The sequence below is a fragment of the Takifugu flavidus genome, chromosome 17, assembly GCF_003711565.1.
Source record: "Takifugu flavidus isolate HTHZ2018 chromosome 17, ASM371156v2, whole genome shotgun sequence".
In the NCBI taxonomy this organism is placed as follows: Eukaryota; Metazoa; Chordata; class Actinopteri; order Tetraodontiformes; family Tetraodontidae; genus Takifugu; species Takifugu flavidus.
In genome coordinates, this window is record NC_079536.1 from 4,322,819 (window position 1) to 4,341,421 (window position 18,603).

The 18,603-nt window shown below is 44.9% G+C and overlaps 1 protein-coding gene across 9 annotated transcripts in view; it reads left to right on the plus strand.

The window, feature by feature from the left end:
* Nucleotides 1-18,603, plus strand: part of cacnb2a (calcium channel, voltage-dependent, beta 2a) — a 35,934-nt gene that overhangs the window by 15,119 nt on the left and 2,212 nt on the right. For 3 of the 9 annotated variants that reach the window (XM_057013651.1, XM_057013650.1, XM_057013655.1), the window contains 11 exons: nt 9,927-10,046; nt 13,422-13,544; nt 13,626-13,762; nt 13,861-13,937; nt 14,110-14,243; nt 15,136-15,216; nt 15,297-15,355; nt 15,882-15,991; nt 17,447-17,598; nt 18,020-18,115; nt 18,363-18,545. In XM_057013651.1, coding sequence (XP_056869631.1) covers nt 9,927-10,046; nt 13,422-13,544; nt 13,626-13,762; nt 13,861-13,937; nt 14,110-14,243; nt 15,136-15,216; nt 15,297-15,355; nt 15,882-15,991; nt 17,447-17,598; nt 18,020-18,115; nt 18,363-18,545 — 1,272 coding nt within the window. The other 6 variants (XM_057013654.1, XM_057013656.1, XM_057013660.1 and 3 more) reach the window with 6 other exon arrangements.

An 18,603-nucleotide genomic window follows, 5' to 3' on the forward strand; every position in this document is an offset into this window, starting at 1 on the left:
GCAGAGTTCACGTGCACTTTCTTCTGCCACTGTGTGTCCATGTGCTGGTCATAGAGCTCTGGTGCCAGATGAGAAGAGGTTTATTTGTCAACCTCCAGTTTGGGTTGGCTGGTGTGTTAATGTGTCCATTGAGCATGACGTGCGCCGCGTAAACTGTTACACATGTCAGCGCTTCCGAAGCCATCGGGTCTTTGCTTTTACTCGATGTCCTCCAGCTCTGAGATGATCTTCATTCCTCTGGGGATACTTGACAAGTTCTCTTGGCCTCCGCTGACCAGCCACATCTTGGGACTGGTAAGCCTAACTTTGGCCTGAGACTGTATCATTTTGCATCAAAAACAGCATGAAACTCCAAATTGTGGCCTGATTTTTGATGCGTGCGTAGCTGCAGCGCTGTTTAGCGTACAGGCTAGCGGGGTGCCCTTTGGCACAGCGCTCTAGAGTACGTGTTGCTTAGAAAGGCAGCAGAAATCAGAGCAGCTGGGTCCCTTCCCTTTCTGTTCTCCTTTTCCTTCCACTTTTCATCACTTATCCATTTTCTGTCCTTTCCTTTCACTCATTGTAATTAGAGCTGGGATGAGGGCTCCAGTGACCTGGCTTGTGTCGTAGCTAGGTAACCTTACTCGGATGCTGGCTGTGAGGCCCGGAGGGGTTTTTTTTAGGTGTGAATCTCAGTCATATCACACCCAGCATGGATTCTCCTGCCCAACCTGGATGCACCAGGATCTCAAACTAGCCCATAAACATTGTCCAGTTTCTTTTCCTCCTCTGGTCTTTACAAAAGTGAAGAAATCCGTTGATAAGAGATGCTCCGTCCAGAGAGGTTCTATGTGAAAACATCTAACTATAAATAATGAGCTTTTCCCTAGGAAACATGCCAGTTGGACTCAGAGCAATTTCTAGCAAAGTTACGCTTTTAAATATAAACTATCTGGTTTTGATGCCGTTTGGACATCGTGAGGAATGAACTACTTGGGAGATTCTAGAGAAACTGACAGATATATCCAGCAGCACTTAAAAGCATCCTGCAAGGCTTAATATATCCAACAGCCTTCTTGGAGAGGCGATGTGCTTGGGGAAAACTTAATTCAGCTCTAGTAGCTCTTTGTTTTCCGCTAACTGAATTATGACTCGTTACAATGTAAAATTTGACACATTAAACGACATTGCTGATAGTTGCTGGCTCTTGTTTGTATCAAGTGTGGTAAAATAAATAGATGTATAACATCATTCTGTTTAGTTTTAGAACATCTGTTTTCATGTTTCATGCTGAGTGAGTGTCCAGCACGTGTTATTTAGTTCCAAAGTCACAAAGGGAAGAGCGACAGAGCGACTGAATCTGGATTTATTGTGCCAACAGACACTGTACAAGGTGACTCTTTAGTAATTACGTAATGGAAGGAAACAACTGTCGTGTCATTTGTCAGAGTGGGAAACGCTGGGATGTTGTATTGATCCCCCATCGCGTCCCAATTACTGCCTGCTGGTTTTGCAGGCTGTGAGTGCTTGTTAGTGCGAACGCCCTGCCGACGTCATCGTGTGTCTACTAATCGATACGCCGGCACTGATTTCCCAGAGCTGGCCCCACTGGAAGACATTGATCCATCAGATCTTGTTTAAAGAGAGCTGATTTGGTGTTGGAGGTATCATGGACTGACACCCCTTCAGACAACATGATTACTCTGGAATATAACGTTATTTGCATTAATAGAGCTGTTAAAATCACCTCCAGCCAAAATCACTGTCTGGCCATGCATATACATATTTAGCAAAGCCCCCCCCCCGTATGTATTTTTTTAATGCAGCAACAGGCTTGAGTGAATTGAGGATAACTGTGTCACGTGTGGTGCACACGCCATGAAGAATAATCCTCACAAAGGGGTTAACCCTGATCAAACACCATATAATCCAGGATTTAACATGGGCTGTGCAGAAAATAAAATCTCAAAACACAATCTTGGTGTTGGGGTGTCAAACACAGCTAGAAATCCGTGATAGTTTTACCCGTCTAATAGCATCGGTTAAAACAAGAATAGTTATGACGTCGCCTCATTTTCCTGCTTCGATAGGAATATTCATGAATTGGGATTTATTTATGTAAAATTGTGCGACTCAACTTGGTAGGTTATTTATTTTATAAAGGGCCGCGTAAGCACTGACGTAGCGGCAGCTTGATTACAAAGCACACATCAGAGCTTCAGAGGGTCTGATGTCACTAACAAAGAAACGATCCACTTAAAGTTTGTTTGAAGTGAACGCGTAACGAGGTTTTACAGAAACCGTTACAGTCGTTTGGATTCCTACCAGCTGCCCAGACTGCAGCTAAACCTCCCGCGTCTGTCCTCTGATAAACGGTTTAGTCTGCCGCGTTACGACTCTGCGTTAAAAGAAATGGTCTTAGTTCCTCTCAAAGATGAAGGCTTATACATGGCATTTCGTCAGTGAAGTGTGGCTAATTACTTCCTGACGCTGGCGTCGCAGCAACATGTGCTGAGTTTATATAGTTAGTTTAAATCTGTTAGCCTTCTTCTCAGAATAAGTTCTTTGGTACAAAGCAGAACACATATGAACTCCTCAAGCGCACACACACACACACACACACACATAAAAAAAACCCTTCTGCAGCTGCTTTTGGTGCTTTCTGGAATTTTCAGGTCGGCCCCGTTGGCCCGAGATCCTACTTCCTAACTGGCTGTGGGTGCATGAAACAGAGAGTGTGTGTGGGAGGGAGGGGAGAGGGGCAAGGGGGCTTGTTTTCGGGGCTGGAGGATGGTCGCGTCGCTCCAAAGGAGTGTTCTCCCAGCGTGGGAAAGACTCTTGTCTTTTCTGTGCCTCACAGTAAGTAAAGTAGGCCAAAGCAGGGTTGAGAGGGACTAACTTTTAGCCCCTGAGCTCCAGCTCTCGCTGCAGAGCTGTTTCCCCTGTGGAGCTTGGACAAGAGGGTTTGTAGGAGCGAAGGAGTCGGGCTGGTAGGAGTTCCTGCGTGCTTGGAGGAGATGGGCAGCAGCTGAGGTTTTCTCCCAGCCAGGCTGAACGGCACAGTCGGGTAGGGCAGAAATGTACCACTCTTGCAGTGAGGAGTCAGATCTGGTAAGTTTGAGTACACGAGGCGTCTGTTGCTCAGGCTGTAGCCTTTCACACATTTCTGACACTGTCTGCCAGCGTTCCACCCTCCAAACAAAGAGGAATGGCTCAGACTGCTGGAGAATTTAGGTTATGAGTGCAGGATTTCGAGGGGCGTAATCACAGACTTCCTATTTTTCTTCCTCGTCGCTTTGTCTGAAAGTTGTACGTCACGTTCCAGATGCACAGTTTGACTGCCTTTCAGTTCTGTTTGTACTTTTAGCTCCCTCGCGCGTCTTCTTTGAGTTTGCGAACGCTGCTATGTGAGAGTGGTTAACCAGCAGAGAGGCAAAAAAGTAAACATCTGCCTGGAAAGCTCGCTCCTCTACATACCGTGATCTCAAACCCTGGCAACAACTCAAGGTTTATCTCTTCTCCCTAAGATACACACCTACTGTTTCAAGCTTTTTAACATTTTTAAGCATTAGGGTGGCCTCAGACACTAAATCTATCAAGACAGCTGTCTAGACTAGTAATACACAAGATGGTGAATTTAAAACCAAACCGTCAGTGAGCTATTGTTCTGCTTTGGGACGTTATCAGGTGATGGAGTTGCCCCTTGTCCTTTTTCCTCAATAGAGTTTGGATAAGTCTTGGCTGATTCAGAGGGCAGCCTGGCTGAATGTGAGTGGAAATTTTAACTTATTCATGCCAGGAATCACTGTCAGCAGTCACATCACCAATAATGTGCTGTGACCCAGTTCCACTGACAGACATCCATATCCAAGCCGTGATGTGGTGCTGTTTGGATCACAAACACTTCCTCTTCCTCATATTTGTCCAATGATTCTGATTCCAGTGGTATTAACTTGTTTTGAAAGTTACCATGTTTGCCAAGAGATAATATAATTTTGCCCCTGACAATATTATTTATACACTCTAAACTGCTTATCCCGCTATATATAGCCTCTTTTAAACCAGTGTATAAATTTCAAAATGGCAATTATAATGGACTAAAGTACCATCTCTGAACTTAAAGATGGGCTTCAAAGTTGTTTCATTGTATAAGTATATTGTTAACAGTTTGAATTGTAATTTTTATGAGTGATGTTCACTTTATAGGCATCAGTTTTTTTTTTTTTAAAAAAAGAAAGAAAGAAAACTGCAGGAATAACTGCAAATAGGTTCAGTACGGTCGCCTTCTTTTACTAAAAACCCTAAGGATTACCTAAACTAAACGGACTATTTTTTAAATGAACAGCCATTTGGCCAGTTTTTGATATTTGCATCCGCTTAAAATCTGGAAATTTACATGTTTTATTTGAAGGAGTTCAAAGATAGAGGGAGGAAAGTGTTGTGGAATATTAAATTTTATCTCCGTGTGGAATAAAATCAATGAATCTTAAATCCTTGTACTCAAGCACACTCCCATTCGTAGGACGGTCTCGCTCCGCTGGTGACGGTTAGCGGCTCGTTCTACAGTTCTCATCAATCTTCCACAGCCTGCTTCATCCACAGGGAAACTGCCAGAATATTGATGATGCAAGCAGAAAATAGCAGCACGGAGCAGCCTCTGGCCTCTCCGAATGTATTCCCCTGATCAGACATCATCCTATTATGGTGGTGTGTTTCCTCAGAGGGACCTGAGAGGCAAAGAGCTGCTAGATAAACTACATCTCGCTGTGAGGGGATTTCACGTTTAACGACAGCCACGTCCCTCCAGGGACCACTGCTGCTGGTTCTAGGTAATACAAACTGTGGTGGAAGGAAAGGATTAGCACATCATTTTTTGCTGTAAAGGGTCCTGTCACCTTACATTTGTAGTGTCCCATTGTTGGAGGCATTCACAGCAGCGAAGCATCATTAAAACACGCAAACACGGACCCTCCATTATTAATTGTGTCATCAAAAATTCTCCACGTAGATCACCTTTAAAGTTTCAATCACCGTCAGAGCCGGCGAGTTAAATAAATGTGCCATCCTCTGGTCTTCTTGCCTGCCAGTAGATTACCATTTTTACATTTTGTTTACCGTGGGCCTGATGGATGGTCGGCAGACATGCAGCCACCAGGCAGTTACATCGTTTTGTTATTTTTACACCTTTTTTCCTCAAGTGTGCAACATAAACAGTGTAAATTAACCTTGTCATGTATTTTTAGCGTCTAGTAAATATGTAGCGCACTTAGCAAGCACAGTGCCGTCTGGAATGCTGGGTAGCTGTCTGTCAGTGTCACCTTGACGACCAGCCAGCCAATCGCTTTTTTGACAGGACCATACTCCGCTCCGTTTTTCTGTCGCGCTTCTCTTTTGGGGCTTTCTTTTCCTGACATTTTCCTTCCTCTTTGTGCTGTTCATTTGATTTTCACTGCTCAGTTAATGTAGTAAATATCAGTAACCGCCCGCCTCGAAGTGGTAGCATCTGCATTCGCCATCGTGTTTGCTCTCCTTGTCTGCCTTTGACAATCAAGATGCTGTTTGTGGAATGACGGTTTAATTGACTTGAAGTTGTGGCTGTGACGGACAGATGGCTGAGGAACGAGGCTTCATTTCCATCCAAGAATGACTCAGACCAAGTCTCAAACTGCTAGCACACTTGCACAGCCCATTGTCAGCCCCTCTGTAGTCAGTTACACTCTTATCAGCCATAACTGAGCAAGACTTGGCAAGCGCAGTAATCTTCCTGCTTGGTTTTAAATGTGCGTTTTAGTATGTCTTGACCACACCGTTTCCTTTAATTCTCTGCCGAGGGCTGTCATCTATATTTTGTTTATCGTTAGTTTACGCCGCGTTGACATTTAGAGTAAAGGTTCTGTCCTCAATGTCAAACTAAATGGATTCTCTCAATCCCAACTGACAGCTCTCCAAACTATTGCTCATTGCAGTTAAATTGCACATAAATTGAGTGTCTAAATTGAGTGTCTAATGCAAATGTTTTGTCCTCCAGATTTTAGCGTCTGGTTAAACGCTTTCAACTTGCTCGAGCTCGCCTCTTTGGAAGTGAACGCAGGAGCGCTTGGGGTCAGATGAGATGGACAGGAAGGGATAAGGTGAAAGGAAGTGCAACTTGGAGAAGTAAGGGATGACTGCTAAGACCCAACTGAGAATTAAACTGGAACTAGTCGACAATGTACGAGAGCATACAGTGAAAGCAGTTGGACTCCGCACAAGAACAGACGTAAATGAAAATGGAAGCTTTCAGGTCAAGTCTTTATTATTTTCGTCCTCTATAGTGTCTGTCAGATTTAGCAGGCAGCTGCTGTTGAGCAGGCTCCCGTTTCATTGTGGTAATGGCCACAGTGATTTGTGATGTTTTAATGTAATGATTGCTGTACCACGCTGCTTGTGGAGGTCAGCGGTGGTCGTGTAGCAGGGACCTCTGTCCAAAGGAATCGATAAGAGCGGGATAGAGACGACAGGATCGCCTTTTCATTCCGCTGCTTCACTGGTCGTTCTCTGCCTCATGCATTAAACCGGCCAGCTATCCGCCATTCAAGGCTGCCAGATTCATTTTGGGTAGATAGCAGTGCAGGTTTTCCACATTTTTTCCCCCCCATCCTTGTGTTAATTTTATCTCATGCTACCCACTCAAATTACATTCCTTTCACTTTAAAGGCAGCTGTACATTTGCTGAGTCAGCAATTGAATAAAGACTTGTGCGGCGTCGTGAAGGCATTCTTGTGACTCACAGCAGCACCGTGCTGCTGTTAGAGTATTAGTAGAAGTCAGTGTTTTTGTTGCTGTCGGTATCGGTGTGACAGCTGGTCTATAGGCCGGTAATGTGGAGCCCAAGGCTAGTCTTGTCACTCTGAATCTGGAGTGCAGCCTTCACAGTTTCACCACACTTCCCTCCGGGCTTCACGTTCAGAGCATCTGTGCCCTCTTCAGGCACTCATCAAAACACCTTATCCAAACATATGCGACCATGTCAGGAAGTCGTGACACAGCACTGGATGCGCTTCGTGTTTAAATGACACGATGGAGGGTTTGGTACGGTAATTTGAGGTACCTCAGCTTATCTCTATCATTGTCAGAATAATTGCTCCTAATGAGGTAGAATGGCGTCGCGATATGCAAGTTGTGTCATCTCTCAGTGTCTCGCTGGAGCCCGAGTAGATGGAGGCATGTCATCGATTAGTTATGATAAGCAGTGCAGATTAGCATGTCAGCCTTTAATCTACAGTTTGTGTGGAGTGACAGATCACGAGCCAGCAGGTCTCGCTCAGCCGCCGCTCCCACGAGCTTTGCCCAGGACCCTACACAACCTCGTGACAGGTCACAGTGGGGAGCAGCGTGCGTCAGCAAGGCAACAAATAAAAAAGGGACATTTTTAGTAATCCTTGTAGACACTTTGAATCAGTCATTCATTCATTAGGTTGGGCTTTTTGTAATTAAGGCTCTGATTATTCTCGTTTGTCCTGTGTAGCCTTTTTACGCTCATTTGACTCATTATTAGTCTCTGTTGATTTGATTGCTGAAGAGTTAAAGACATTTTGAACCAGTTTTTCTTCCTGTTAATCTTGCAATCAATCTTTCTTAAAGTTTTGAGCAGAAAACTAGTTGATTTCATGATCCCTTTTTACAAAATAATTGTTTTTCGTCGCCCCTAAACCCAAAATACATTTTCCAAACACTTTGTCAAAGCTTATACTTCATTTCTCCTTATTAATCCTACACTAGTCTGGAGACAATGACAATAGAAAGCATCCTTTTTGAAGCAAAATAAATGGTTGTTTTTAGCCTCCTCCGTCATGAGAATAATCTTGAAATCCTAATATGGAGCACGTTAAATATATAGATATATACAGTATATACAAAATACTAAAAGGCAAGAAGACTGCAGGAAAATCCTGAACACAAACTGAATCTATACAATGGATTGCCCACTACTGATTAGTGCAGCAATACACAAGCAGATGGACTATGAGGGGCAATGGAGGGAACATAAATTAGGGGAGGGACAGAGGAGGAGGAGGAGGAGGAGAAGGAGGGGTGGGTACAGACAGAGACAGAAGCAGAATCACTGAAGGAGTGTGCAGCGTATGCACTGACGGCGAGTGACAAGGAGGCAGCTTGCTGCACCTGAGAGGCAGCAGCTCCGTTAGAGGAGGAGGAGGAGAGGCGATCACACGCAGCCAAACCCGGACATGCATAGATAAAATGCTGCACCAAAGGAGGAGACTGGACCCAGAGCTTAAACCACAGGATAAGAAGCCTTTCTGCTACCTGACCTGCTCGGGGAGTCAGCCTTGTTACCTGCAACGTCTGTTTTAACACTCTGCCGAGGAGACCGGGGCGGAGGAGGGAGAGAGCTGCTGAGATTATGCTCGTGGCAGAGAGCTCCTGTGGATTCCCCATCTTTGGCAACGGAAAGAGCAGCAGGAGCTGTGGATGTACAGACAGCAGCAGAGCTAGCTGCAGCTGCAGCAACACAAGGAGCTCTCACTCCAAACATATTTATTCATTCCAAGATGCAGGTAGAATTTACAGCCCAGGTGTAACAGGAGCCAGAAGTCCATGCGCCCACAGTGTTGAATGTACCTGTAGCCGAAGCTGCCGCTGCACCGCTGATGTAAAGCTGAGCACAGCAGTGCAGTTAAGTGTAGTTACAGCAGGACTGGAGGCTGCAGTGGTCCAGGACACTGAATGACCAGTGTGGCTGATGAAGGCCACCTGGATCCGCCTGCTGAAACGAGCCAAAGGAGGTCATGTCAAGAGCTCTGATGCCTGTGTAAGCAGAATTTGAGTGTGTTTACCCCACGAAAGCTGGTCTGATTCATGTGCATGTGTGTGTGTTGCAGTCACTATGTCATCCATCCATCCATCCATCCACAATGTGTGTGGCACGATTTCTTTATTGCACAGTGATAATGAGAAGCTGAGCGTTGGCATCAGTTACGGCTGTCAGGTCGTGGGCAGAATTCCATATCGCCTCCCTCTGACCCACTGGAATTGTGTTCTTGAAAATACCCCATAATCAGACATGACCCACATGATCACGTGAACTTTTGAGTGCAGAAAAGACAAACTGATGTGCAACAAGATGCCGTCCTTTTGATTTCACATCTAAATGAGTAAAGTTTGCCCTCAAACTTGTGCCGTTTGTTCTTTTTTGCATGCTGATATTTTGATGATGTGGATCATGAACGTGATGATGGTAAATCCATCCAATACAGACAGACCTTGCTTTAAAATGCATTATTCAGACCAGGTAAATCCAGTGGGAGGGTTGCAGACTGTGGGTAATTGAATGATATATTTATACAACCTTGTGTAATGTGTGCTTTCGTGTCACAACTCAGGTAATGTATGTCGAGTTGTGGGAGGTCCTTTGAACGTATGTGACGACTGGGTAATTCTAATCAGGCACGAGTGGGGAGGCTATTTTTAACTCTCAGGCAGATTGTAATGCTGCAGTGAGATGAATGAAAGAATGGTTTGGAGAGTAGTGTGCAGGTAAAGACCGAGCTCATGCAGACCTCAGTCCGAAATCTCTCATTTTTACGTCCGTATAGAATTAGAATGCTGTGGTTTGGTTGTTGTCAATTGTCTGCTCAGGTGTTTTGAATTTACCCACATTTTTGTGCGTGTCTCATCATTTCTCGCAACAAGGAAATTGTTCATTTGCCACAAATTCAGTTTGTGCTTTGCTTGTTACTGCACTGATTGATGGGCTTGTGTTCTATTAAACACCGCCTTTAATAGCTTGAAATCAACCGACGTTGATGGTTACAGCACAGTTGAGTGGCTTGGCTCCAAAGGCAGCTGTTTTACTGAACAACAAGAGCGAGCGTACGGAAAAGAAGTCGCTGCAAAGACTCATCTTCAATTTAAAAATGATGGTTTCCGCATGTGTTTGTCCACAGGGCTCGGCCGACTCCTACACCAGCCGTCCATCAGACTCCGATGTGTCCCTGGAGGAGGATAAGGAGGCAGTGCGCAGAGAGGCAGAGCGACAGGCTCAGGCACAGCTTGACAAGGCCAAGGTTAGTATCCAAAATCACGCGTCACATTAAACTAGTGGGTCCAATTAGACGCAATGAGTGATGATGAGTCTTTGTATATTGGCCCTTGTAATGAGTTGGCGACTTGTCCAGGGGCCCCCCCGCCTCTCACCAGCAGGTGAGATAGTGTGGAGGTTACGCATCCTCCATGCAGGGTTACTCTATTGAACTAGACTGTGAGACTCTCTTTTAATGGAAGACAACGCAATGTCTTCAACGTGGGAAGCTCTCGGGCTAATTTAGTCTGAACAAAGTTTCTTTAAAAAGTTGATAACGCAGCAAAAAAGTCTCCGATTTCCGTGGCTCATTTGCCGAGATGAGCACTGGAGGGCTGAATATATGATGGTGAAAAAAAATCAGGACATTAGACCTGGTTTCTAAGATTAGGAAAGTACTTTTAGGGGTTGTGTGGTGTGATCTTCAGGCCTTGGTGTTGTCGGTGTCGCTGTTTATCAGAGCCCAGCCTAGTCTGCTCTGCTCAAGGCCACAATTAGCAGCACATAAACAAACATAAACACAGGCAGACGCGTCTTTGTGCAACAGGAATCACGATCACAGCTCACTACCTCAGAACCAGTGAAATCGCCGCTGCCGTGTGATTAATGACTTTGGTCTTGAAAGAATTTTGGCGAATATCATCTGTACACATTCTGTTCTCCTCCTCTTTTACACCTCAGTGGAAACCTTGCGCATAAATTTCAAGCAAGTGTCGCAAACCTCGTTTTGTTAATTTCCCTGGGTGTTAAATGTCTTACAGCTTTCTCACATTAATTGTGAGCTTTAGGCTATCTCAGTTATTCCAGCAGAATGATGTCTTTTCCTCCTGCTCTCTGTCAAAGGTTCGCCCTTACCTGGCGCAGACGGATCGCTCCCGCGGATCTATGTTGTTTTCCAGAGATGCACTCTCTGCCTCGTTCATTTAGAGAGATAAGTCGGCTTTAGAGATAACCTGGCATAGATTACCCCCGCTGGCATTTTACATGACAGATGACCAGTTAAAAAAAAAAAAGCCCTGCCACTGGAAAGAGCAAGTTGGGGGTCAGAGGAAGTGCAGGCTCCCTGAATGTGAGACCTTATGGGCACTAATTCACAAAAGCTTCCCTAACATGCCGAAAATGCTGATAAGAAAAGGTCATACGTCAGGGAGGGACACTTCAGCCTCTCTCGCTTTGACTCTTAATGTTCACTTTAAGGTGTCCATTGCCTGTTTGTTTCAAACTGGGACATATGCATGCTGGCCCGAATGCACTCTCCATTTCAGGTCAATGCAAAGTAGATAAAGTTATAGATGCGGCATCATTTAAATGCATCATTGTATTGTATTTTAATATAAAAGTGCCCTGGTGAGAGCTTGTCTCACTGCTTCCAGGGGGGCAAATCTCTTTATGCAGCCTACAATGTAATATAAAATCCTTTATTTTATTATTGGTTGATTAGCTCAGGGTTTTCTGATCGTTCTATGATAAGACTAGGACAGAGAGCACAAAGTGATGTAAGGAAAGAGCCACATTTGGCAGCTTTAGTGCACAACAAAAGCTCTCTGCTAATGCGCTAATCTTGGGTGAAGATGTCCCACATCTTTCACAGGTTCTCAGTAGCCTGGGGCTAAAAAGAGTCTCAAATCGATCCACAACATTCAAGGTGAAACAATGCGGGACGCTTTAATTTGTAGCACGAGAGCGTGTGCATGTGTGTGGTGCTAATGGAGGCGTTACGGCGTCGTCCATTGTAAATTTACAACCTGGAGGAGAGGCATTCAGCCAATCAGGGAAGGACAGAAAGGACTGCTCTGTCCATGTTGCAGTTATTGAGGGGGGGGGCACCAAAGTTGATTTTATAGAAAAAAAACTGCTTAACATACTAGTGTTAAATTAGAGGGGGAATATTGATTTATATTTTTGTCTTTTTTAGAATAATTGAGTAACAGGAAAATGCCTCTTAGGGACTTAAACCACAATCCTTCGCACTGAGAGGTGATGGCGCTAACCCATGCCAAGTACTGTAATAACGGTCAAATTTACCCTTATTGACCTATTGATTGTGTCCATAGGCAGTTATATGACTTTCCTGGACCGGGGGGGGGTACGAACCCCAGGATTCCCAGTTACAGATAGGATTAGTTTTGAACAGGTTACCTTTGTCTTATCTCTTCTGTGCCTCTTATCAGCATGGCTGCGTCTCCTCTTGTCCTTCCTGCCCTTTAATTCCTTTTTTGTGTTCCAACTTATCCTTTCTCCTCCTGTCAGTTGCGTCCCCCATTCTTATTGTCCCCCCCTCTCATTCTCTCCCCTCCCCACCTCTGCGCGTCCTCCTCCTTGTCACTCTCTCCCCACAGTCAATATGGCATCCATAATGAAGGAGCGTGTTACGTAAGAAGCGAGCGAGCCGTATGGACGCCATCAGGAGATGTACAGATACAGCACTGCAGCTCTAAACCTGCCATTAGAAACAAATCTCAAAGTCACCTGTGTTTCAAAGCAGCCTGTGGGACACGCAGAGGTGCTTGATTGCCCGCTGCTCAATAAAATAATGAATTGCTGTGAAGGATAAAGGCCAGCAGAGCTGCTGGGAGGGAGTGGACCACAAGAGAACCGAAGGAGAACATGTGAGCCCTAATGGACCTCTTACCTTAGCGAAAGCATGTGACTGCATGCATGCAAACGCCAAGGGCACGCCGTCCTCTACGGTCCCCTGCACTGCTCAGATTGGATTGAATGAAGGTGTTACACAGGCGTGCACGCTCGCACGCACGGTCCTTACAATGGTCAATTTATTGAATATTTACACAGGAGATTTTACTACAGGGACTCAGCCGGTATTGATGCTTCTACCATACCTTATTTATTGTTAAACTAGCCGGGAACCATTACAGCACTGCGTCATTGTAGATAGCTTGATGGCTAGATTGATGTTGTTGGAGAGCAGATGTAATCTAGATGAATTTACTGCCAACTATTGGCTACCAGATTATGCAAACTAGCTTTTTAATGTCATTTTGAAAGTGATGAGTGTCTTTGATCAGGTCAAATTTTTGCAGGGATATAGAGTAGTATCACTATTTCTTCCATGAAAAAAACTGTTGTAGCGTGGGACGGAGAAAGCACAGCAGCCGAATCATTCATACAGACGGAGCTAAAGTAAGTCCGGATGAGTCAGAGCGTGTTGGATCTCTCGCCCTGGGTTATTTTTACACCTCGCACAAAGATCACTGCTCACCATTTCTGCTCAACTTAAACCCTTCCAAATTTCTCTTTTCGGCTGGTTCCACCTAAAAATACCAATAGCCGCAGGGGGCTTTTGAAGGTACATTTCTCGTCCCGCACGTTGACACTCCAACCTCTCTCTACCTCCTGCCAGACCAAACCCGTTGCATTTGCTGTACGCACAAATGTCAGCTACAGTCCCAGTCACGAAGATGACGTCCCTGTGCCGGGCATGGCCATCTCCTTCGAGGCTAAAGACTTCCTCCATGTCAAAGAAGTACGTTTATTGTGTTTTGATCACAGCAATTGAATGTTTAGGAGGTGTTATTGGCTAACCGCACCTCGTTGTTCTGTATAGAAATTCAATAATGACTGGTGGATAGGACGCCTTGTGAAGGAAGGCTGTGAAATTGGTTTCATCCCCAGTCCGGTGAAGATCGAAAACACTCGTATCCTCCAGGAGCAGAGGGCCAAACAGGGCAAGTTCCACTCAAGGTAACCCTCCTCTCCGACATCAGAGTTCCCGCAATGTGCTGGGAAAATCAATGAAATGGTAAATACTGAATGTTATGCTGACTTTTTCCTCTGGCCAGTAAACTGGGAGCAAACTCATCCTCTAGTTTAGGAGAAGTTGTTCCTAACTCCCGGAAATCTACTCCTCCTTCATCTGGTAAGCATCTTGACATGTTACAGACCTCCACTTCTCCCTTTTACACCAGTATTCAATAGCTACAAGTGTCTGTTTTCATTCATTCATTCATGTGACTGTCAGTGTTAAATCTGCTGCATTACTGTGTGTGACCTCCCCGTATAATGGCGCTGTCATCTGTCCGTGTGCGTAGCCCTTGACATAGACGCCACAGACTTAGACCCCGAGGACAATGAGCTTCCAGTCAACCTGCGCTCCCCTAAAGCCAGTCCAAACACTGTCATGTCACCCCTTTCTAAAGAGAAACGAATGCCCTTTTTTAAGAAGGTAAAGTTTGTACCACCAAAGCCTCTCTTCTGTGCCCGTCCCCACGGCTAAGGCTAACTGTGGCTGCACAAGCTCACTCAGCTCCCATCCTGTCTGTCTTCTACCACCTGTCTTTTAGCACGCATGCCTGGGTTTAACCTCTTTCTTTCTTTCTCTGCTCCGTCTCACCACAGCTAAGCAGAAGCAGAAGTCGGTAAGTCCCAGCCTGCTGTGCACTAGCGCAGTAGGGTCCGAGGATGACCTTTTACCCCTCATCACTGCTCCTAAAATCCTGTTGTGGTTGTAAAAAAAAAAAAAAGAAATATAGAGAAACATCTAAAGGTTCCTCGTTTACATGTCAAATGTTCATTTAATATGCACAAAACCAGAGTACATGGATTAATCGCTGACAACATCAGAGGAAACACTCACATTTCGTCCCCCTTTGACTATATGGAGCTGCCACACACACACACACACACACACACACACACACACACACACACACACACACTCAGCTCCCACTCAGCAGCACTTCCTCCCTGTGTTTGATTTTTCCATTGGCGCTTCTGTTGATCTCCTGCAGCTTTTTTTTTAACCTCCCGGTCTGACTAACCTTTCCTCTTTCCCTTTTGATTCCAAGACATCAGAACCATGAGATCAGAGCACTTATCTAAAGATTGCAATCCCAAAACATTCTAGTAAACCCCGCTTTTTTTTCTTTGAAATTCAGCCAAATTTTCGAGCGCTTCTGTTTTCGGACTGGCTCAGATGGCCCGTTTCATGGCCCGTGTGGTTCTGGTGCTTTAGAATTGTAGACATTATTGTTTTTCTTGGTCCAATCCCCTCTGGTGATACCTGGTGATGTTTACTTTGTTTCCCTAAATGCCTTCATCTGTTATTTCCTCTTAAGACGGAACACATTCCACCGTACGACGTTGTGCCTTCCATGCGGCCCGTGGTTCTAGTTGGACCATCACTGAAGGGCTACGAGGTACTTGGCGTTCACTACAGGGAAATAATCAGCAAAGACCCGTTTTGTCTGATTGCTTCTCTTACATTTCCTGGCCTTAGGTGACAGACATGATGCAAAAAGCGCTGTTTGACTTTTTGAAACACAGATTCGAGGGAAGGTAAGTCCTCTCCGACCTTTCCTCTGCAGCTTCCTCCCTCATTCTTCCCCCCGCTCCGACCCTATAGGCGGGTATTTATCTGTCTCCTGAGGCTAGCCAAGGGGGTGTGTAACAAGTTTGTTTGGCCTGGAGATGTGTGCTGTTGCTTTAAATAGGCCCTCTGCATGTCCTTAATAGGCCATAATAGACCTTTGTGCAGAGCAGGATTGTCCTCACTCAGCGTTAAAGCTGAGAGGACACAAAATGATGCAACTTGAAGATCTTCTTAGACCACCAGCAGTAAACAACCCTTCAGACTAAGATGCAGTTCTCCTCACACAGTTGGTTTGGTCACAGAATTGGAGACAGCGTTTACACGGAGGACGGTCAGGGGCATCAGCAGGACTTTAGGGGAAACAAGTGTGTCAGTTCATGTAGATTTGTCCGTTTTTCTACACCTGATTGGTTCCGTTTGTCTTCCTGCTCAGATCAAGTCCAGCCCATGATTCAACGTTGTCGCTTGTCTTTTTTTCTTCTCTTCTCTCAGAATATCAATCACTCGTGTCACGGCAGACATTTCTCTCGCCAAACGCTCAGTCCTCAACAATCCCAGCAAGCACGCCATCATCGAGCGCTCCAACACTCGCTCCAACCTGGGTATGTACATCACGCAGGCCTGGGAACATCTGCTGTTTTCATTCAGAGTGTTTTCTTATGTAGAGTAGGAAGGAAATGATTAAAGAATGTTCTGACAGCAGCTGTGATAACCTCAGAGAGCTGTGAGAGGACAATTTTCTTTTGATTGAATTTTTTTTAAAGAAAACAGGATAATGACTCCAGGAACTGCTCTGATTGTTCTGAAGTTGATTAGAGTGGAGTAATTAGAATAAAACAAATTCCTGAGATCCGCATATCAGCAACAGCAACGGTCACCGACTACAGAGTCGGAAAACCGGGGAGCAAAAAGAGTTTTATTCCTATTTTATTTAACTTCACAAAGATGCAAATCCACAAAATGACCATATGACCCCATTTTTTATGATAACATGAGGGATTTTGAGCCCTGTGGAGATGAAGCAACAAAGATCAATGCTGATACTCTCCACATGGCAAAAAAGAGAAAATGATTTTCCTGCTTATCTTTTTCCTTTACTCTTTATTTTCAAATTTCAGCCAAAAATAAAAAGAGGAGGGGGGGTCTCAGTCAGAGTCTGAATGAGCTGTTAGCTTGGAATGTTTTGAGGCTATCGGCTTACATCAGAGTTTGTCGTGACTGGAAGTCATGAATCTTGGCCACCACTCCTCAGATTGGGAAATGTGCCGTACTGTGATATTTGGCGGCAGGTTTTGCAGACTTACAGTCATCTGTGGGAGTGCGGGGATGTGTGATGTAACAGTCAGTAATTGGTAGATTTAAAAGAATGTGTTTCGGTGTTTTTCTAACAGTTATCAGTCCTTGAGTTTAAGATATTCCTATAAATATATAGGTGTCACTAATTCACTCACTTTCTTCTCAATTCATAGTGCCACTTTTTAAAAATATGTGTGATAACTAGCTCAGGACTGCAAATATTTATGGTTTCAGATATGGTGAAAGATATTGTCTTCTCTTCCATCCACTTTAGGGCTGAAGCTACTCAGTTCTTACAGTATTTAATGCTTGCAATATTTATTTTTACCGCTAGATGGCACTAGATCGTACACACTAGGTGTGGAAGGGATTATTTGTCTTCAGTTAGCAGCTAGCAACCCTTTAATAACTAGAAAAAAAGCACTCGGAGAGCACAGACCTCTGCCAATCAGGTCATTTCCCTGCATGTGCCCACACATATAGACAGTCCTAATACAAGGTTACATAACAGACAGCAGGAGGTTTCTCCTTGGCTTTGTCAAAATTCAGAGCTAGTTAACAGAAAGAAGAAAGAAAGAAGACATCGGCTGAGTGAAATATGATGTTATTCCCAAACATTTCACATATAGTAGTCAGTTTATCTTAAATTAATGCTTATATTCATTTCACATAAAGGGAGGCGAGACCATAAACTAGGAAGTAGCTTGTCTTTACCAAAACAGGTTCCTTAAACTTGGTTATTGACAGTGTTTTTCCTTCAGCTGAGGTCCAGAGTGAGATTGAGCGGATTTTCGAGCTGGCCAGGACGCTACAGCTGGTGGTTCTGGACGCGGACACCATCAACCACCCCTCACAACTGGGGAAGACTTCCCTCGCCCCCATCATCGTCTACGTGAAGATCACCTCTCCTAAGGTTAGGGAATGTTAGAGCCGGGAACGGGGGAAACGGCAGGAGGACACGTACTTCATGGCTCAGTCATCTGCTGTATGAAACTTTCATCTTTTACTTTTTTTGGTGCCCTTGGTGGAATTTTAAACATCTCATGCATTTGAAAGTGCACTGATTCATCACGACGACCTTCAGCGTGAGTCACAAAGGCCCACGATTCACAGCAGACCTCTTTTTTGATAGCCTGACTGAAAGAGCACAAGACCTGAGCTTTACATCAGAGTGGCGTCGGTGTGAATCCCACTCACAGCGTCAACCACCTGTCCTCTTAATTAAAGCAAACGGCCGTCTTTCTCTCTGCAGCGTTCAACATATCAGTGATCATTCCCAGACATTTACTGTTGAGGACACAGATGCTTACATTTTGTGATCTCGCCTCCTTCAGGTGCTGCAGAGACTCATCAAGTCTAGGGGCAAATCTCAGGCCAAACATCTCAACGTCCAGATGGTGGCTGCTGACAAACTGGCTCAGTGTCCTCCTGTAAGTCGCCAGTTATTTTCGACTACTGATATTCTCTGGCTCTTGCTTCAGGAATAACAGGAATCTAAACTACATATTTTCTGCCAGTTCTATTTTTGCTCCTCTGTAATCTGCTTAGTTATCACTTTAGAGAGTAAAGTATGCCCCCCTAGGCATGTGGAAGCGGGGGTTTCATGTAATTCCAGTCTCTTTCATGCCTTTTCTAACATTATTTTACCTATATCTGCACCTTCTGTGTGGATTTCAGGAGATGTTTGACATCATTCTAGATGAGAACCAGCTGGAGGACGCATGCGAGCACATGGCTGATTACCTAGAGGCCTACTGGAGAAGCACTCATCCCAGCAGCTCAAATCCCCCCAACCCTGTAGTAGCCAAGCTGTCCACAGCCACTCTGCCCTCCAACGCAGCCCCCATCTCTGACGTACAGGTAACCCGCACCACATAAAAATGAGAAGCTGCAGGATGTGAAGCCAACACACTCCAAA